The following is a 22,587-nucleotide window of genomic DNA, read 5'->3' on the forward strand; positions in this document are numbered from 1 at the left end:
TGCCAACTTGTCTTTCCTGTTATGTGCCCAGTTCACATTCAAACATATGTTGCGCTCATTAACTACACATAAAAACTCTCAAGACAAAGATGAAAACTCATTGATCTTCAATTAACTGATGTGTGTGTTTCCATATCTGTGTTGTGAAATAAAACTGTTGTTCACAAATAAAGATAATGATTTTATTATGCTTTCCTCAACATGTAGGCTACATCAGAAGATAATGGGCATATTAATTCATAAGCTGATAAATAAATAAAGAGTCATGCCAGCAGAAAAGGAATGTATTGTGCTGATGGGAAAAAAAATGTATTTCAAAGCCATGTGTTACACAAAAGGCTTAAATGAAGTCTTTGGTTTTATGGTAAAGCATTATAAAGCAAAATTTTATTGCAGTCACGTAAAAGCTGGTTACAATATGTGCAAATTTCCAGTAACCCCCCTTTTGAACTAAACTAGGTTCTTATAGCTATACACTCAAAAAAATTATTTTACGATACTGTTCACTTTATTTAAACAATTCATTTTAATTTAACACCATTGTATTAGATTTCTCGTTCAAACACAGTTGCATTGTGGTAGACTTGAAACACTTTAGTTTAGATTTTATGCTGGATAAGGAGAGTAAATGTTCAAATAAAATGTTATTTTATGCATCTTTTCTCAAGATGATACAATGGGGATACATATTAATGTTTAATGCTCTTTTATGTTTGTATTTAAGAGGGTTTCTTTTATGTTAGTGTTTTTGGGGGTTACCATTGTGGTGAATAGAGCATGTGCCTGGGTTGAGGACTTGCTAACAAAAATTAATGTTGTTTTAATAAAAAATAAATACATTTTAAAAAAGACTAGTTTGGGCATGCCATGGATGTAACAGCCATCTTCATAACAATAAGAGCTATATTTAGCGTGTTTAGTATGTGTCATAAATAGCAGCTGCATCAAAAATTATTTTACCTCGAAATAAATCAATTCATTTGTGGACAGGTTCCACATAAGGGAAACATATTATCTTTACTCAGATACTTTAGTTAGGATGAACTTACTTCATTGAAGTTATTTGGACATGGTTGTTTAAGTTTACTCAATTCAGTTTAGTTCATCATACATTATGTATTTGAGTAGAGGTAACATGTTTCTGTTATGTGGAACCACTGTCCATAACTGAATTAAGTTAGTTTAAAGTATCTTTTTTTTGAGTGTACATTCATCTGTTGTACTTGAATGACTGTGTGAATGAAAGAACAATCCCACCTAATGCATATAAACACTAAATCTGTTAAAATGTAAATAAAATGCACTATGCATTATGTTCGGTCATTGCAGAAGGGATTAATTTGGAAGGCAAAAATTGTTGGTTCTGTGAAGGTTGGTTCTACGCATGGTGACAGCATTTAATTTAATTTAATTTAATTTAATTTAATTTAATTTAATTTAATTTAATTTAATTTAATTTAATTTAATTTAATTTAATTTAATTTAATTTAATTTAATTTAATTTAATTTAATTTAATTTAATTTAATTTGTAATTTGTAATTTGTAATTTGTAATTTGTAATTTGTAATTTTTAATTATTAATTATTAATTTTTAATTTAATTTAATTTAATTTAATTTAATTTAATTTAATAATTTAATATTTAATAATTTAATTTAATTTAATTTAATTTAATTTAATTTAATTTAATTTAATTTAATTTAATTTAATTTAATTTAATTTAATTTAATTTAATTTAATTTAATTTAATTTAATTTAATTTAATTTGTAATTTTTAATTTTTAATTATTAATTATTAATTTTTAATTTAATTTAATTTAATTTAATTTAATTTAATATTTAATAATTTAATATTTAATAATTTAATTTAATTTAATTTAATTTAATTTAATTTAATTTAATTTAATTTAATTTAATTTAATTTAATTTAATTTAATTTAATTTAATTTAATTTAATTTAATTTAATTTAATTTTTAATTTAATTTAATTTAATTTTAATTTTTAATTTAATTTAATTTAATTTAATTTAATTTAATTTAATTTAATTTAATTTAATTTAATTTAATTTAATTTAATTTAATTTAATTTAATTTAATTTAATTTAATTTAATTTAATTTAATTTAATTTAATTTAATTTAATTTAATTTAATAATTTCATTTAGTTTCATTTAATTTTTACAATTTGTATTTTTAATAATACAAAATAAGTTTGTATGTCTAGTTTATAGTCAAAGCAATGAACTACTAACTAAATACAAAAACAGATGCAAATATGGATTTACAATTTAATTATTTAATCTAATTTAATATTTAATTTAATTTTTAATGAGTTCACATTTTGTGTTTTTAATACATAATGAGTAGGTGTGTCTATAGAGTTTAGACATAGTGTCAGCCACTGTACATTACTTCATACTTTTTTGAGTCCTCTTATCTTTTGCTTGAGTTTAATTTCATGTCTTTGATTTCTATATATCTGCTCTTTATTAATTTTCCTCCCCCATTCTCATATCCTACATCTTCATGCTTTCAGTCTCCTCTCTGACACTCACTACAGCGGCTGGCTGCCCTCCAGGTCATAAAAAAGCTCAGAGAGCAGACCTTCATCTCCAAACCTCACATCATTCTGGCTGCGGGCCTTTCTGCCGCCCTGCAGACTGCATGAGCAATAACTATCTTTATTGGGGATCACGTTAATCCTATTGAAGGTGAATTAGCTGTGAGCTATTAATATTTATTACTTCCAGATGTGTAAAATGGATGAATCTGTCTTTTTAAAAAGGTTTGATTTAGACGCCGTCAACCTTTTTGACATTATATTGTATGTGTGTGCCATATGTGTGTGTTTTTGTTGAACATAGGACAAAATTACAGCCAAAAACATTAAGTTTTTGTCTCTCGTGTTTGTCAGCAGCATATTGATGCGCAATTTATGTTGTGCTGACAAAGAAACCTTATTCTAATATCCTTTTGCTGTTGTCACTGACTTCATACATGGTCAAATATAACCACATGCCATTGCATAATTCAAAAGTTTAACTGTGTGGGGTTCCTCTGGCTGTTCCCATGGTCTCCTCATGGCATTACAAATTAGGGATAATACCGCAACTTTAGTGTCTAGGTTGCATTTTGTGAGCGTGTCGGGGATGTCTGGTCTACTGGATGAGCCTTAGGCTATCAATGTAACACACCTTATATCCACTGACTGAGTGCATGCCAAAAACAGGAAGAGATGGTCTTGCCTGGAATTAGAAACAGCCATTTCCACCTAGAAATAAAACAGATGACACATAGTTGGCATTCCTGATCAGATGCTATGAAAGAAACACTGTCTTTTGTGAAATAGCTGAATAGTTTTTGTAGATAGAAAAAAAAAAGCAAAAAGATTATTAAATTCTATATTATTATATACATTAAAATAAAGAATATATATATATATATATATATATATATATATATATATATATATATATATATATTCTTTCTATCTTTTTTTCCACAGTTTCTGTGAGTGATGCCTGTTTAGTCTGATTTGTAGTTGTAAGTAAAAAAGGAGTTTTTTTCATACTTGGATGCTTGTTTCAGCTAAAAATGCAAAAGTTAATTGACTTGATTGTAACTGTGGTTCATTTAAAATGCTGGGAAAATAATTGGGTTTTAACCAGCCTGCACCCAATAAAGCTTTTCAGCCGCTCATTAAAATATTTGCACAAAACAGTGTGTTGCTGTATTGTTGAACAAGACTTTCTCAAAAGGGAAGGAATGTAAATGGCAAGCAACTCTTCGCACAGTATTCATTTATATCAGCTACATGTGGAAAGAATTGTGTGTTGGCCAGATTTTGCCCACTTTGTAGGCTTTTCACACTTTAAATTGTCAGCCACGTGTCTTTCTAAATCTTGCGCTATCTTTTTTCATGTTTCACACTCTTCAGTTTTTACAGAGTTGAGAATTTATCTGGGTTTCAATTTCAAGACGATCATTCTTATTTGCAAATATGTGAATATTATTGATTAAATGAACAAAGCATGTTTAAATAACAGCTTTTGTAGCTTATTTCAGACTGTAACTGTTTTTGGTCACTATTTGATATTTCATGTGGCAAGCACTGCTCAGTTTATGATTGGTTGTTGTTGCTATCAGTTGGCCATTACATTATAAAATTGAAACGTTTCACTCTGCATACCCATAAAATTCAATACAATAATAAGATTAAGTGAAAAATCTCCACCACGATAAATATCCCCTATACAGGACCGAATAAGTTAAACTTAATGTGTGGAATGTAAACATCAGTATAAAGGTCAAAGGTGAATCGTAGATTGCTGTTTCCCAGAGAGTGTTAATGTAACCATATCAACCCTGCCATCAATGACAGATGTTAACAAACAATCCATATTCATTACAGCTATTTAAATCATCCAACCATCCTTTTTTAAGAATGCTAAGAGGTTTTGGCATCAAAGTATGTTCAAGCACTTTATATGATTGTTTATCCAGCACTGGTACTGTATAATGGAAAACACACATTTCGTAATGAGGGATGTTTGAAATTAGGCACGTCAGAACATCTGTGTGTATCCCACATTTGTATTCATTGAGGTTGAATGAGAAACTTTAATAGACAGAGCTTTGTGTCATTTTGGCTTTTGTAGCCCTCATTTAATTGTGCAAATTACTTGAACGCATGACTTTGACATTGCTAGGCCAAAGTTTTGTTGTTATTTTATTTCACATTCTGTTGTGTTTTGTTTTTTCCTTTGAAAATTAAAAATCTAAAATTGAGAAATAAAAAGTAATTATTCTGACAAAAAAGGCAAAATTCTGACAATCATTTATGATGTAAAAATTTGAAATTGTGACAATTATGGCATTAAAACGTCATAAAAAAGTCAAAGGTAAAAAAATAATTATGACAAAAAAAATCAAAACGATCTCATAAAAACAATTACACTGAAATGATGACGATAATTATGACAAAAATTCCAAATAATCATATAAAAACAATTATGAGTTTAAAAAGTCATAATTATGACACGTCAATAACATTTGTGACAAACAATTATGACGAAAGTTGAAATTATGAAATAAAAAGTCATAATTATGACATAAAAATTCAAAATCATTACATAAAACAATCATGACATTAAAAAGTAGACACAAGTATCACAAGTAGAAATTATGACAAAAACAATTATGAGATGAAAGGTTGAAATTATGACAAACAATTATGAAATATAAAGTCTTGATCATGACATAAAAAGTCAAAATTATCATATAAACACAATTATGAGATTTAAAAAGTCATATGGCACAAGCGGAAACTGTAACAAACAATTCTGAGATAAAAAGTTGAAATTATGAAAAACAATTATAAAATAAAACATCTTGATTATGACATAAAAAGTCAAAATTATCATATAAACACAATTATGAGATTTAAAAAGTCATATGGCACAAGTGGAAATTGTAACAAACAATTCTGAGATAAAAAGTTGAAATTATGAAAAATAATTATAAAATAAAACATCTTGATTATGACATAAAAAGTCTAAATTATCACAAAAACAATTATGTGATTAAAAATCATAATTATGACAAAAACAATAAAAGGTTGAAATTATGAAAAACAATTGTGAGATAAAAATTATGATATAAAGAGTCACGATTATGACATTAAAAAGTCAAAATTTTAGGTTAAAAATTATAATAATGACAAAAAGTTTTAGAAAAAAAATTTAGCCTGTTTACAGCAAATGTGCATGAAGTAAAATTGGAGAAATAAAAATCTTTAAATACATGTATGTTTGTGCAAATGTGGGCTTGTGATGGTCTTTGCATGTCTGTTTGCAAACATTTGTGTGTGTGTTTGTGTGTTTGAGAGAGAGAGGGTCGCAACATGCGAATGTCTTTATACGTGGGTAATAGGTTTAAATTGCAGTGTGCTGCTTTGATCTGTGAGAATGAATGAGTGTGATTAAGTTGTCAGGCTGGGCACTGATAGAGGCCAGATGAATGGCTATGACAGTCCAGAGCCCCTGTGGAACATGTAGGAAGCTTTCCAAAGCAATTGTGTGACTACATGCATGCGTGCGTGTCTCCAGCGTGTTAATGTTTTTCTGTGTGGGTCTATTGTGTATAGATAACCATTCCATGCAGTAGCTCATGTCACTGTTTATACATGCGAATGGCCGATCACGCAACGGTATGTTTGTCTATGACGGGATTCGTTGCACATAAACACTCACACATGTGCCAGCGTTCCAAATCCATTTAATTTCAACATTATTAGTTCTTAAGAAGCAGGAATGAGAGGAATTTTTACGAGGGGTGGTTTTGATTGAAGAGGTTTGTGCCTGATTGGTAGTGCCCTGCTGCACTGACGCAGCTGAAACCACATTTTATTCGAGCGGAGTAAAACTTCCCACACATATGGAGGTCTGTATAAACACGCTCAGGCACACACCCCACATCCTTCATAGGGGTTCAGTAAGTAAATAAGGCAAGTGCTTACTGAGGGATTTAGCAATTTCCAAGTCTCATCGTTGAGGGCTACTACAGCAAGCTACTAGTTTTCTGAATTGCCTCTGCAAGATATTAATGTCAATGAAAGGGATTGTAAATAATGTGAGCTGTATAGCGAAAATGTGCAACAGTAGAGTATAAATTTCCCAGCACCCCATGGGGTGCTTTAAAAAGAAAGGAGGCATGGTGGACTGGAGTGGCATTGATAAATAATGTAAACCCTTTATGCTTTATACCTGTGCATTGCAGCCAGTTATTTTTTTATTACATTTTAACTTGTTAATTATGTAATATAATAAATATTTTACTATAATCTGTCAAAGAATCAGCAAGTTAATTTATATTTTTATGTGATTTATTACATTTTAATTTTTAGAATTTATATTTTCATTATAATTGTGCATTATAATACATATTAACATTAATATTTTATACATTTTTCATTATTATTATTATCTGTCAAAGAATCTGCAAGTTATTTTATATTTAAATGTATTTATTTTTAATTTAAACTATATAATATTAATTATATATTTGTATCATAATAAAATCTGCAGAGTTATTTTGTATTTTTATTTGGTTTATTATATTTTAAATCCTAAATGATTAAATATTTAATATTATAATATTATATTTTATTAATTTTGTTATTGTTGTCTGTCAAACATATATATAGCCTCTAAGTGCTGTCTGAAATTTTCTTCTAGAATGAGCATTTTTATCAGGCTCCTATATTTATATTCAGTTATTTCACTTTAATTGCATAGAAAAGGACCTATACATTGCTATTAGAGTACAGTTACTGAACCTAAACATAGGAGCCTGATAAAAATGCTAATTTTATAAGAAAATTTTAGATGGCACTTATTACTCTTCATATATATATTTTTTTATTATTATTTTTTTTTTTTATGAATTTTATTAAATGATTACATTAGAATTTATTAGTATTGTATTTGAAGTTTTTGTAAATACATTTTTATTGAATATTTCATTTTAATATTCATTGCAATTTATTTCTTTGGCCAGCAGTCAAAAATGGCAGCCTCAAAATCTCTATGATATTCTGGTTTTGGTTCCCCTCTATTTGTCTAGTTTTTTTTTTTTTTCCTTTGTTTAAGTAAGTCTTTGTTTTATAAGGTCAGTACTTTGTTATGGGTTTCTAATAGTAACTGTGATCCCAGAATTGTGACCAGGTGTCTATTAGTAACCAAAAACCTGCCTAATCTCATGACCAACAATTAAAACCTTTCTTTTTTTATGGCCACATGCAGGCCAGGTATCCACCCGTGGTCTCATCTGACCCCTAATGACCATTCAAAGGTCACGCAGGTCACCATTAAAGCCAATAAGTCTGTCTGGTCTGGCAAAAAGCATCATAATTTCAGGCCACAGCTCTTTTTTATTCTCTCATAAAACACACAGGCTTGGAGTACTACAGTGTGACACTCACTGACCTGATGGTGTATACATTTCACCCATTAAATAGAACAGACGACGGTCATGCACCTCTGCAGGGCTGGTGAACTGACTTTTTAAAACCATATTAGACACCATGTTTAACCAATTAGCTAATGGTAAAATGGAACATTAGCTAGATTTTGCGTTGTTATGATAGATGTGTATGTGTTTTACATTACATCAGCTGTTCCACATTCTACTGTGGAACAAATACCAGCTCAAACGCGTTTTGCAAACTTTGATGTGTTTGCTAACTGAGATAAAACAGACTCCAGCGGTTTAAAAACACAGATCAAATCCAAAGATGTATAGAAGCTTCATATTCTTCCATGGCCCTTTAGTGATGTGACATTGGGAAGCTGGGGGCCCACCTCTGCTGCTGTCCAAAACCAACATCTGGGTATCATGAGCAGCTAAAGTTAGAAGCACATGTTGCTTTCATTACTGCAAAATAGGAGTCACACTCAAGCAGGCGTGACACCCACAACCGCCTGTGTATGGAATAAAGGCAAGAAAGGCAGATGAGGGGTGTATAAGGAGAGAATGACTGGAAGAGGAGGACTTTTTGTGTGTGCAAGTTCCACGGATCAATTCAGTGGACGGTTTAAATGGACAGTACAATCAAAAAATCAGCAGATGAAAGTTAGCTCACCTCCTAAAATGTACACATTTGCCAGCTGTTTTTGTCCAGAGAAACTTGCAACATTGCATTTAAGAATCAGGAATTGACTTGGGAATCAAACTCATTGCTGGCTGTTGTTTGGTCTATTTTTTCATATCGTTTTGTGATTTGTTTTTTCTTGATTCACTTGATTCAAAACTATGGAAGACAATTTCTGCTACATAAGGGGGGAAATCATAATAATGAAAATATATGTAAAATATCTATTATAAAATAAAAAAAGTGGTGGAAAATTTCTGGAAACTTCCGGAAACTTTCAAAAAGTTTTTGAAAATTCCTTAAATTTTCCTAAAAATCCCAGACGTTTATGGAAAGTTTCCACCTTTTTGCAACCCTACTCATAATTATGAGATGAAAAGATGAGAGATAAGTGAGATAAGAAGTCATTATAAGCTATAATAGACACAATGTTTAACCAAAATAGAAAATTATGAGATTAAAAGTTGCAATTGTAACAAAATGTAGAAATTATGAGATAAAAAGTCATAATTAATAATTATAATTTACAATTATTTCATAATTGATGACATAAAAAGTCAAAATTTACCGAAGTATATCTTTTTATTATCTGGAGGAAATGGATTTTTTTCAAACAAAACTGACTGAAATAAAATAAATGGCATTCACTAATATATTGATAAATAGTGTCCCATATGGATTTAATACAGAACACATTTTTTCCTCCTTAAATATAGCACTGTTATGTGTCATAGCTAACAATCCTAGTAGGTGTGAATTGAAAGTCGAGCATTATTTCCTGGACCTATACTTTAAAAGTCTGAAGTTTTCTTCTTGATACTGGCGTAGTTTCTGCTATGTTGACATTTGAAAGTCCCAGTTGTGCATCATTTTATCAGAAATGTCTTTCATCTGAAGCTTAACAATGACCTCAGTCACTTGGGGGACCAATCTGCCCTGATTTTGGACCGCAAAATGAGAACTTTTCTGTTCTGAGGACCCAGCTCTAGAGATCTCATCTGAGATCTCATCTGTCTTGTTCAAACAGCCCTGTAATGCTGTAGGCCAAAGCTATTAGTCATTAATTGCTGGCAGGTGTTTGGATCTATTGACAAGATGTGTCTGCTGCATCTGCCTTTGGGATACAGCGAGGGTCGATGTGTTTCATGACGCATACAGTTGTAGAAGCTGGAGGGGAGGACACAGTTTTATAAGAGTAGTATGATTTACAAAAAGGAATTTGAGAGAAATGTGGTTAGAAGTCGTGCAAGCAAGAGACAAATGGAAATCTAACAAGATTTTGGTGACCTTGAAGTCGTGTCCATTCAATCAAAATTAAATAAATAATAAAAGCAAATAAATTAAAAAATACAATGAAAATAAAAGACTAATAAAATAATAATAATATATTTTTAAAATCTTAATATATTTATACATTTTGAAAATAAAATACTATAAAGATTAAATTAAAAGAAAAAATTAAATTATATATATATATATATATATATATATATATGGGCTGCACCCCATGAAGCTTTGCATGAATTATAAGAGTAACTTCTAATCATTGAAAGGTTTGCTCTATGAACACAATATTTCAGACGTGTTAAAAATCACTGTATCATATGTCTTTATTATGTAACATGTTGCCTTAATGGAAAATTTCCATTAAATGTAACACTGGATTATGTGCACCTGTATAGATCACTTAAATCTGTTATGGCATAGAGAGAGCGTCCTTTATTTTTTCCCTCTAATTGGCCACCTGTACATCAAGTGCCTCAGTTCGAGAGTAAACTGAGTGGACTGGTAGCTTGTGGCAAAGTATCACTCTTGTGTTTTTAATTGGCAAGTCTTTCCTCTGCTGCCATTAACTTTTTGACCTGTTGACTTAATGATCTGATGAATCTCCTTAATGATCTGTCAGTCTGTCATGTTCTTTTCAGTCCTTTTACAATGATGGCAGTTATATCCCATGCAAAGTCAGAAGGCATCTCTGGCTCCTCATTTTGAATTTCACACATGCACTTGACCTCTGACCTTGCCCAATCCTGCCTTTGGGTTTGCAAGACGCCTGACACATGATTTCAGGCACATGAAGTAATTCATGCATGCTACAATGAACCTACTCGGGATGATATGCAGGGCCAGCGGGGGCGAAGGTGTGTGTTGCTTATGATCTCCACTGGGAAATGGGGCAGGATTCTGTGATCTCTTGACCCAGGAGTGTGAGGATCCCTGTGGGTCATTCAGGACCATAAGAGTACAATTACACAGGATGAGATGAAAAGAGAACGGATGGGTTGAGATCACTCTGGGACGCCCATTCCAGTGTATTAGGTCATAATTACTGGCATTAACTATGGAAGTACAAAACTATAAATGCCTTGAAATGTTTGAGATTCAGTCTGTCATTGACTATAAAATCTTTGCAGTCATACTTTTTTTCATACTTACATGTATTTTCATAGTGCATCATGTCATATAAGGAAGTACAGAGGACTACATGATGAGCAGTGTCAGAAATTAAAACTAAAACTTTTTTTTTCAAGTAAGTGGCAACAATTGCCTACTAAAGCTGATTTTCAGGGGCATTTTTACCCGAAGATGTATGTTTTCTACAAATATAATTTTTCTGTCAAACCTGTAACTAGATAGAATAGAAATTGAATATAATGTTATGGAATATATACTGTAGGATAAAGGCAAATTAGTTCATGTTTTGTTTTGTTTTTTTCAAGCCCCAGTTATTTATTTTTAACTGTTAAATTTGAATTTACCTATTATTTCAACTACCTCATGTTTACACGTGTCTTTAGTTGATCACTGTCTCATTAAATCCGTTCTCAATAAATATTTCGCAAAACCTTATAACAATGAAACATAAAAATCAAGTGCAAGAATCAATACAGTGAGGAAATTATCCTAATATTGCTCAGATTGAAGAGCATAGCAACTGCTCTTACTATTTTACCACATCTTTTAATGACAGAAATAGTAGCTAAATCCAGATTGATCTGTGCACATTTGAACAGCCTTATATTGGATATTGGAAGCACTTTTCACTCTATCTGTATTTTTTAACACTGACAACTCGAATGACACCAAAAAAAAAGACAAACATACTTTGTAAATTATTTGCATAATCAAATACTTATTTGTTTGGCTTTTTTGTAAGACCTTATACTAAAGCTTAACCTCAAAAATATAACTGATCTCAAATACATATACATATATATTTTCTCTATAAACCTGCAGGCTAATGTTTGTTTTGCTTTCCACAGTAAAGGATTGTAAAGTCTAGTCTAGTGCACCGGAATCTACAACAAACCCCGAGTGCACGGCGTTGGCCTGGCAACCGTTGCAGCGTCTCTACATGACAGTTAAAATACTGCAAAGCAAGTTAAACACGAAATACTCCCGATACGCGTTTGTTTTACCGAGGACTTCGAGATCTTCAAAAAAAAGAAAATTTGCGTGTTTGTTGGTGAGGTAAGTGTTTACGTGTTTATTAGTGAGCCTGCTGTGATTTGAAGTGAGGTATGTAAAAGTGTGCTTTCTGGTTATGTTTAACTCGACCGTAATGTAACATAGTATCATGTTTCTCTCTATTGTATTATTTAATTAAAATACAGTGTTTTATCAGTGCTTGGTTGAAAGGAGACTGCGTGTTGAACAATGGATACTTGCGTTGTTCGTGAAATAAATTTGTTTCTTTTCTGACGGTTTCTGCATAAGCGATTATGGAGAAAAAACAGCCAGAAAAAAATCGTCCTGATTTCGGGATGTTTCGTCCCCACCGTCCAGTCATGCCAAGCGAGGGTCACAGAGACGAACTTCCCCCGTTAAATACCACCTCTTCTCTCACTAGTAGACCAGGCACAAATCGGCAACAGGTGAACCTCTTCTAAATCTCTTCTTCTACTGGCTTGAGAAAGAAAACCTAATGATATTCTATTTAAGCGTATTATTTTTAGCTACTAAAGTTAGGACATTTAATTAATTAATTTATTATTGTAGCATGTTGCACATGAAGTCCAGATCCTCATGCTGTTCAGAAAATTATTTTTTTTTATGTACAAAAAACAGGCAGAAAACCATTTATTTGGATCTGAGAGGATTCATCCTCTTCCTCAGAGTGTGTCAAGAGGACCTCACAGGGACGAACTGCCTGCTTTGAGTGCCATCTTGTCTGTTGGTAGTAGACCAGATATAAGTCAACAAGAACAGGTAAATCACTCTTTCTCTTCTTCTAATAATTGTATCATTTTATTTCCTCAATTAGGGCCTTATGAAATCTTTAAATTTTTCCCAGATTCCATTGTGTTTTTTCCCCCCAAGAAACTTTCTTTTCTGTGTATGTTTTTCTAAATTCTGTCTGATTTTTTAAATTAAATTTGTATCAGCAAATAAATAAATAAAAAGTCAAGTCTAATCAATTGAATTTATTTTATAAATAATTTTATAAAATATTATAGTAAAAGTTTAGAAAAATAGGGCCCTATGAAATTTATTATTATTATTTTTTTTTTCTGTTTTGTATTCTGTGTTTTGTGATACACATTTAACATCACAAATTTGATAAAACTTTAGAAAACAAAACATTAAATTTATTTATTTATGTCAAATAAAGTGTTGCACAAGAAGTTGATATACAGTAAATTCTATTTTTTATGGACAAAAAAAAAACAGAAAGAAAACCATCCATCTGTATCTAAGATGATTCATCCTAGAGGACATCACAGGGACAAACTGACCCCTTTGCCCTGCATATTCTCAAATCTCGTAAGTAAACCAGGCACAAGTCTGCAACAGGTAAACAAATCTTTCTCTTCTTTTACTGATTCTTTCTATCATTTTTATTTCCTCAATTTAGGGCCCTATGAAATCCATTTTATTTTTCTTCCCCAACTTTCGTTGAATTAGTTTGTTGTTGTTGTTTTGAAAATTCTGGGGTTTTTATTTCTGTATTTTTATTTTTATTTTTTTTCCTGTGTATTTTTTTTCTGGATTGCATTTGAATTTTATCATCAAGTGATGATACACATTGTTGCAAATGCAAATGTTACAACAAATTAATTTAATAATTAATTTAAAAGTTTTATTATACAGCAAAATTCCATTTTATGACTGAATTCTGCAATTCATTCAGCATTTTCTGCACTGTGGAAAAGATAGGACCTTACCCATTCGTACATGTAAATGAAAACATAAAAGTATACTCAACTTATTTTGTTAAATATGATCACCAAAACTAATGCTACTGTTTTTAGTCATATACGGAAGACCCAGTGAGCACAAGTTTACTGTTCCGGACAGGAAACGAGTCCAACTCCCGCAAAAGTAAGAAATCAATCTAATTCAGACAATCTAATTATACTAAATAGATACTAATTATACTAATTATTTTTTTCTTTGTTTTTTACTAGAATCTATGTTGAGAATGCTTCCTGTCCCGCCCAGTGCTATGGAGGAGCAATGGCATGAACTCCAGCACGAGACAGACTTCCACTCTGGAAGTTACTGTCCAAAAGTTCAGATGCCTTATGTTTGCCCTCCAGGACATGTGCCCCGTAAGATTGAGACTGAGAGGTGAGCGGTTCAGATAAACATCTTACACAAATGCTTCTCAACTGGTGGGTCACAAACCAAAATTGAGCCTCAGGTCTGTTTTATAAGCTATAAATCAGCCAAGATAAACTATAAATCAGCCAAGATAAATGGTGTATTCTTAACAAAATTAAGTACAAAATATCTGTTTTTATAACATTTGTGAGTGGAACCTCTTAATGCAAACGTAAATATTTTCAATATATAGAAAACACATCAAATCTTCTAACCACTTGAAAGTGGGGGGAGGTTTAGAAGACTTACAGTGCCTTAAAATTCATCAAGAACATTAACATACTTTTTTGAAAATTCATCCAAAACCTCTTGGACACCAAAAATAGCAATTGAAGGCATGGTTCGAGGAAAATATTAAGAATGTTAGAAAAGGATTTTAACAGTGATAATATTCAGAAATGTTTCTGGAGCAGCAAATCATCCTATTAGAATGATTTCTGAAGGATCATGTGACTCTGAAGACTGGAGTAATGATGCTGAAAATTCAGCTTTGCCATTACATTTTAAGTTATATATTCATATATATATTCTCTTTCAAATAAAACTCGATGCTGCATCATGACGTTTACAGTATGGAAACGCTTCTGTGTATGGAAACTGGTCACTGGACTCCTATGTAGGCCAATAGAATTGATGTGTTTGCACACGTGCTTCAGACACCTTTCATACAGAAGTGTTTCCATAGTGTCAGTGCCATGATGCAGTGTTGAGTTCCCTTTCTCAGGAAAACTGGTTACATACGTAACCTGAGATGTTATTTTATTGTATTTAAATTGTAATAATATTTCACAATATTACTGCTTTTACTCTATTTTTAATCAAATAAATGTAACCTTAGTTAGCATAAGAGACTTTTTTCTAAAAGATTAAAAATCCTCCTGACTCCACTTTTCAACAATAATGTATATTAAACTTTTTTAAATATAGTATTATTTTGATATTATAACGTTTAATTTACCACTGGTTGATACTAAACAGTTAGTGTAGATGCTCATCCAAAGTTTTGTGTGTTTAAGTTTTTGTTTTTTACGTAAAGGCATTTTTCTAGACTGAAAATGTAGTATGCATGGATATTGTCTGTTTTAATTTCCAGACGTAGGAGGGAGAATCAGAAGTTGGATATCAATAATCTTTTGGCTGAGCGAGGCATTGATTCCAACCAGCTGATGCTCAAAAACGAGACGAGTCCACCAGTTTCAAACTACCTGTCTCTGGAGGTCATGCGTGTTCTTGTTATATATACTGTTTTAATGAAATATTTATGTAATAATTATATTTTAATGTCCCTGTTTGCTTGTGGCTTTTTCCCTCATTTTGGTGTCCATGTAGATGCTTCAGTTTAAAATCTTGCATCTTTCTGTTTCATTGGTTGCGTAATTGTGTGTTTTGTACAAGTGGCTCATTTTGTGTCTATTAATGTGCTTTGTGTAACACCAGATATTCAACAATGAGGACTTTGACTGCCGTACTCCAGAGGAATGGCTGGCTTTAGGTTACGAGCAAGGCTCGGTCGACCGCAAACCTGTTCCTGCCAAAGCCCTGTTGCCGACAAAAAACAGCATCCCACCTGGTACAGTGCTGTCTCAACCCTCTGGAAATACCTGACATATTGTAGTCGAATGGATCCCATCATTTGTCTTGTAGTTCATTCTGAAAATAAATCCATCTTATAGCCCATCCAGTGGGAGCCATATGGGCACATGTGGGAAAAATTAAATGTCTGTTCTTCATGTGTTTGTCATGTAGTGGATCCAGAGAGCCCAGCTTTGGAGTATTCTTGGCAGTTGGTTGGGGTGCTACAGTACAGCCAGGAGAGGAAGGAGTACTTGGTGCATAAAGCAGACTGTAATGGATGGGTTCGAGATCCTGATGGAAAACCTATTTTGAATGGAGGACAGAAAGAAGGCATGTTCAGTAGCCATTGGTTAACCTTGGTTATTTTAAACACCACATGAAACAGTTTAAAGAGCACTTTTTTTGAATTTGGCGAATTTTCTGTTGAAATAAAAAGTAATGATATTGGCACATATCAAGCTTCTCCCAGAAGAGAAAGAAAGTTAATAAAAATGTTTAGATGTCTACTAAAACCTTTGTATCATATAAATAGCTTACTCCACCCCAAAATGAAAATTTAGTCATTAATCACTTACCCCATGTCGTTCCAAACCCGTAAAAGCTTTGTTCGTCTTCGGAACACAATTTAAGATATTTTGGATGAAAACCAGGAGGCTTGTGACTGTCCCATTGACTGCATAGTAAATACCACTGTCAAGGCCCAGAAAAGTATGAAAGACATCGTCAAAATAGTTCATCTGCCATCGTTGGTTCAACTGTAGCGTTATGAAGCTACAAGAATACTTTTTGTATGCAAAGAAAACAAAAATGACATTTAACTTTATTTAACAATTCAATATTAGCGCCATTTTGGAGAGTATCCACTGGACGCAAACTGCATATGCTCTTCTGTGTCAGCCGCTCCACATGGATACGCTGGTTTCATTCAAATCAAAGCATAAATAAACTAAGAAGACGTATCCGTGTGGCGCAGCTGACAGAGGAGACGAATTGTTGAATAAAGTCGTTATTTTTATTTTCTTTGCATACAAAAAGTATTCTCGTCGCTTCATAAAGTTACGGTTTAACCACTGATGGCAGATGGAGTATTCTGACGATGTCTTTCATACTTTTCTGGGCCTTGACAGTGGTATTTACTATGCAGTCAATGGGACAGTCACAAGCCTCCCGGTTTTCATCCAAAATATCTTAAATCGTGTTACGAAGATGAACAAAGCTTTTATGGGTTTGGAACGACATGAGGTAAGTGATTAATGACAAAATTTTCATTTCGAGGTGGAGTAACTCTTTAACAGACATCAGCTGCAAACGACAAAACATAGGTTTTGAGTGTTTAACTCAGTGATGTATGTAAACTTTCATAAACCATTATGTTTCTATTTCACTATCCACTGTATTCACTATATTTGACTTGTGTTTCTATTTCATTATGTTTCCTTTCTTTCCCAAGGGGTTTTGTCACTGCAAGAAGGGCAATACTGGGTTCCCAGGATCAGGCTGCTGTTTTGTGCAGAGGACCCACATGTCTTTGCCCAGAGAGTTCAGTTTGCCCAGGACTTAAGACAGTACACTGAGGCCATGATCTTATACCATCTTTCCATTGACTGTATGCTAGACTGGAGTGGCACCCCCACCCTTGACCCCACCAGTTTAGAACGTATCAGAAATTATGCAGTCTCCACACCAGGCCTCCATTTTAAACAGTGAGAAGAATTAAGTAATAATAGGATCAAATAATTTTACATTTTGATGTATGCAATTGTCAGAATAGAGAATGTTAAAATTAGATAAAAATTAAAATATGAGGGAAAAAACACCCTGTAATGATATGTTTTATACACTACCTTTAAAACAAATTGGGGTCAGTAAGATTTTATCTTCAACAATGACAGTAAAAACATTTATAACGTTACAAAATATTTCAAATTTCAAATAAATGCTGTTCATTTGAAACATTTATTCATCAGGTGACATTGAAGACTGATGTAATGACTTCAGCTTTGCCATCACAGGAATAAATTATATTTTTTGAAATATTTTAAAACAGAAAACTGTTATTTTAAATTGTAATAAAATTTCAGAATATTACTGTTTTACTGTACTTTTGATCAAATAAACGCATCCTTGGTGAGCATAAGAGAGTGTTTTAAAAACATTACAGAATCTTACCGACCCCAAACTATTGAACAGTAGTGTATTTGTATTGGTTTTTTTCCTGAATATCCAGGGGTTTCACATAAAATATGATTTTCGTGCATCTGCAGACAATGTATTGCCTCTTAAAAATAAGTTAATTTTAGGCACTGGTGTACTGTACTGTAAAAAAAAAAAAAATGGAAACAAATTCCATTGTACCCAAATATAATCATTAAGACATTAAATAAAACGTAAAGAGTTTCCTGTAAAAATCATCTGCACCTTCCATCAACACCAGATGTGCAATTCCAGAAAACACAGCATATAATTATGTAAACAATTACTGATGTCTGCTGCGCAGAATGATCACAGCTAGTATTTGTTTGTTTCTCAATAAACACGTGTGTATACAGTCTACAGGAGTTTGTGAAGGAGCTGGAGGAAGAGCTTCGTTTGGAGTACATTCACACTATGAACCGGATGTGCTTTGATAAGGTGGTACAGGAAAGTCCAGAAGAGTTCCCCCACATCAAAATTCCTCAAAAAGAACCCGAGAAAGTTCCTGAGAAAGGTAGAGAGATGGACATCAAAAGAAAGGAGACTTTCAGACTGTCTGGGGTTTCATGTTGTTGATTTATTTTATGGGCCCACCCACAGCATGCTGTCTCCTTTCCTCCTAGGCCTTGTGTCAGTCCCTGACTATCCTTTTGAGAAGAACCGTGCAGCTTTTGTCTTTAATACTCTGCTCACTAAGCCTGAGGTGATCACTGTGCTGTCCATAGTGAGAGAAGATTGTAGCAGGGTGGCAAAAATGAGCTTGTTCCATGTCAGCTTCACAAAGTCTCTTAGCTTGGAGGAGTTTGAGTCGGCAGAGTCTCAGAAACACGCACAGGTATACAAACTATCACCTATACACATACACAAACAAATGTGTCATCATACGCTCTCTGTCTTCCTTCAGGTTCAATTGTTTCTGCAAGAGTCGTGGCTGGACACTTTATGTTCTGGGATTTCGTCTAGTCTGCATGGAAGTCATGACTGGTACAATCTCTCTGTATCCAACTGGGATGTTTACCATATGTCTAAATTGTGTCGCTTGATGGCACTGATACGCAGCATTCAGCAGGACACACTCAGGTTCCTGGTGCAGGACTCCCTGGCCAGCTTAGCCAAATTATTGCTCGATGCTTGCCAAAATGTCCTACAATGCCCCAAAGATCTGACCTGGGGCCCTGATCTCATAAACAGCCCATACAAGTATGTGAATTCTCATTATCCTGGTTACTGCTTCTTAAATATGTTTATAGGATTATGTTTGATGTTGCTTTCTATTACATTTCTTTACATGATACAATCAAAATCAGTGGTTCTGTTGTTGTACAACATTAAATAGTTTTATTTTTTTACATTTTATTAAGAAGAACATATCAGCTTAGAGACTGTAGGAGGGCCTTCAGATAGATAAAGGGTAGCCTTGGAGTCAAAAGAAACAAGATCTAAATAAGATCAATTGAGTGACATTGTTTTATACTGTATGTAACATATCCATGATCCAACATTATTTTATGCAGGCCAAAAAAGAAACCCCTTTTCTCAGTGGATTTGGTACTTGATCAGACTGGTGTTGGTTACAGCACTCCTTTAGAGAGCTTTGAGACCTCCGTTATCAACCTGTTTGATAAAGGAATCCTGTCCACACACAACATACCTCAACTAGACAAGGTTCCCTTATTGCTTGTACATAAATAATTTTTATGAAGAAATTACTTTATTTTTAAATTACTATATTATTTTAAAAAAGCCAGAATTATTTGGTAAAAGTGCTTATTAAATTATTAAATTCTGAAGGCTTTATTCTGTTTTTGTTTTTTCCTGTTCTCTCAGTTTGTAATGAAGAACCTGCTCGTCGTTGGATGTGTGTTAGATACAGTGGCCTTGTGGGAACCTGATGTCAACAATCTGAGGGAGAGCATCAGTTTGGCCCTGAAACAGGCCATCATACCTCTTAGAGCCTACGCCCGTGAATATGAGTGCCACCTTGAGCTCCACAATTCAGATATCAACACTTTTCTAGAGTAAATCTCTATATTTTTTGCTAGTTTTTTTAAAAGTTTTTTTATGAACTGAGAGACCAGTATACTATGCACTGTAATACACTAAAAAGCAAGGATTGTCCTTCTGCTTATATTTTTGTGTCTCGAAGGTTGCACAGTCAGGAGAACCAGACCGTTCAGGAAGTGAAGCAGGAAGTTCTGGAGCACCTGAGGGAGATGGAGCTTTTAAATCAGTCCATCCCTTCTGCCATCATCATCGGTCCCTTCGAGGTCAGCGTGGAGGCCGTTCAGCAAAGCCTGGTGAAGAAACGCAGAGCCCTCGCCAGTGCAGTGCTGGACCGACTAGCTCTGAGGTTACGTCAGCAGATACAGGATGTGAGTCAGTGTTCATTAGGACTAGAAACATTTTTATCAAGTCTGAATGTATAGCTGTTATGTAATGTTGTGTGTGTGTTTCAGGCAAGTACAGAGTGTAAAGCCATCAGCAGAAAGCTGTCAGAGAAACCCAGCAGCATTGAGGAGCTCATAGAGCAGAGAGAATGGATGAAATTACTCCCTGAGCAACTCAAAGCACATGAAGTACAGTCACTGTTTTATTATTTATTATTAACGTTATCCATTGTGTTTTGCCTTTATTGGGAATGGATAGTGGAGTAGTGACTGAAAACAGTGCCACCATGTGGCATATCAGAGCACATGTACTACCCATTGGCCACATCTTCCTAATTTTGATAGTACTTCTCTTGCTTTTTAAATGACTTTTTTGTACTTTGTCGAATGGTTAAATGATCCGTCATGCCATCCTCTTCATTGTTGCTTAGTAGTTTTTGTGTCCTTTGGCTATGGAAGTTAACACTTGATTTCCTGTCACCATTGCCATTCCATCAGCATCTGTTGCTTAAAGTCCCTAGTATTTTAAAAATCCTCATTGCATTGTTGCATTTAATGCCGAATGACTTTTTTCTCTGTCTTCCTCTGCTAATGGCCTCCTGCAGGAGTGTTTGTCCAAAGCTATGTCTGATTATGATCTAATAGATGAATTCTTCTACAGTCTCTCCGATGAGGATGTCAGTGAGAAGTGAGTTCATCATTGCCTCGCCAATGAATTAAATAGTGTTTTAACACAGTTGCTTTTAACTAATCTAAAATCAGCCATTCTACACATCTATATCACATTTCTTCAGTAGCTGAGCTCCTAAATACTAAATGTTGTGTAGGTGGATAGCAGTGGCCTCGCCCTGGATGATCCTGAACCAGATGGAGAGAGTGAAAGCCCAACATGCTGAGGATGAAGAACGCTTCCTTAAGATCCAGCTTGTCGACCAAAACAGCTTCCTGGATCTCTTGAATGTCCTGCAGGTCAGAATCCTAAAGTCAAGAGTTCAATGTTTTGCCTTGAATAGATGGTCACTCTGGGCACTGCAATTAAGTCACCTCTGTCCATTTTCAGATGACGGTGGCTGGATTATCTGGTTACACAAACCTTGGGCGAGCGCATGAGGTGGCAAATGAGGTGCGGAGAGTGAGCAAGCAGCTGAAAGAGTGTCAGGAAATGGCACAGCTTTACAACAACCGTGAACGACTCTTTGGTACACCAGTCTCTAATGTAGGTTAACTTTACATGCAAATGTGTGTGTAGGGATTCATTGTTTTATCATTTTGTGTTGAAAATATATTTTTTAAGAACATTAAAATAAATAACATTTTTAACTGAAAAATCTCTGGGATATGTTTTATGGTTGTGGTGTAGTACACCGAGCTACAGAAGCTGAACAAAGAGTTTCAGCCATTTTATGACCTGTGGAAGACAACATCTGATTGGCTGCGTTGGCATGAAAGCTGGCTCAATGACCCGCTGTCAGCCATCAACCCTGAACAATTGGAGAATAATGTCAATGATGCTTACAAGACTATGCACCAGTGTGTCAAACAGTTTAAAGACATTCCTGGTGAGTAGGAAACAATGTTAGAGGACACAAACAAATAATGTATGTTTTTGTGTTATACCTAACATCAAGAATGAGATATGTTTTCCTGTTTACCAGTGAAGTTTAAACATTTGTTCATAACATGTTTTTATCATTGACTCTATTCAGCCTGTCAAGAAGTAGCATCTGAACTCCGGACTAAGATTGAAGAGTTCCGTCCATTCATTCCTCTGATCCGGGGACTGAGGAATCCTGGCATGCGGAACCGCCACTGGGAACTTCTTTCTGAACGTATTAACATGAATATAAAGTCTACAGCGAACCTCACATTTTCCCTTTGTCTGGAGCTGGGCCTACAAAATCATGCAGAGGAAATCACCCAAGTGGCTCAGGAGGCTGGAAAAGAATATGCTATTGAGCAAGTGAGTGCAATATTTGTCCCATGGAGTTGCTTTTCAGATGTATTTTTTATTTATGGGGCACATAAGAACACTTTGTGTTTGGTAGTATATGAAAATAAGCGGTGTATACTCTTTCTCCATGTTACCTGCACCCAGATATCTCCATTTATTTGTCAGTAAAAGGCCACCAGATGACTCAAAGCTGACATTTTGCATCGCCTAGTGGACTTTTGGCAGCTC

The 22,587-nt window shown here is 33.7% G+C and overlaps 1 protein-coding gene across 3 annotated transcripts in view; it reads left to right on the forward strand.

The window, feature by feature from the left end:
• The first annotated feature begins 11,988 nt into the window (after positions 1–11,988).
• The window catches only part of dnah1 (dynein, axonemal, heavy chain 1), a 35,045-nt gene continuing 24,446 nt past the window's right edge, over positions 11,989–22,587 (forward strand). For 2 of the 3 annotated variants that reach the window (XM_058791848.1, XM_058791849.1), the window contains exons 1-22: positions 11,989–12,120; positions 12,367–12,524; positions 12,718–12,858; positions 13,321–13,413; positions 13,902–13,971; positions 14,058–14,220; positions 15,347–15,470; positions 15,691–15,823; positions 16,000–16,158; positions 17,279–17,531; positions 18,378–18,535; positions 18,645–18,856; positions 18,926–19,221; positions 19,536–19,686; positions 19,849–20,039; positions 20,168–20,393; positions 20,478–20,597; positions 21,014–21,096; positions 21,236–21,377; positions 21,469–21,624; positions 21,769–21,967; positions 22,115–22,368. In XM_058791848.1, the coding sequence (XP_058647831.1) occupies positions 12,372–12,524; positions 12,718–12,858; positions 13,321–13,413; positions 13,902–13,971; positions 14,058–14,220; positions 15,347–15,470; positions 15,691–15,823; positions 16,000–16,158; positions 17,279–17,531; positions 18,378–18,535; positions 18,645–18,856; positions 18,926–19,221; positions 19,536–19,686; positions 19,849–20,039; positions 20,168–20,393; positions 20,478–20,597; positions 21,014–21,096; positions 21,236–21,377; positions 21,469–21,624; positions 21,769–21,967; positions 22,115–22,368 (3,477 nt within the window). In that variant the 5' untranslated portion in view covers positions 11,989–12,120; positions 12,367–12,371. Of the gene's footprint in view, positions 12,121–12,366; positions 12,525–12,717; positions 12,859–13,320; positions 13,414–13,901; positions 13,972–14,057; positions 14,221–15,346; positions 15,471–15,690; positions 15,824–15,999; positions 16,159–17,278; positions 17,532–18,377; positions 18,536–18,644; positions 18,857–18,925; positions 19,222–19,535; positions 19,687–19,848; positions 20,040–20,167; positions 20,394–20,477; positions 20,598–21,013; positions 21,097–21,235; positions 21,378–21,468; positions 21,625–21,768; positions 21,968–22,114; positions 22,369–22,587 lie in introns of those variants that run through there. The other variant, XM_058791850.1, reaches the window with a different exon arrangement.

This window comes from Onychostoma macrolepis, chromosome 11 (assembly GCF_012432095.1).
Source record: "Onychostoma macrolepis isolate SWU-2019 chromosome 11, ASM1243209v1, whole genome shotgun sequence".
Classification (NCBI taxonomy): Eukaryota; Metazoa; Chordata; class Actinopteri; order Cypriniformes; family Cyprinidae; genus Onychostoma; species Onychostoma macrolepis.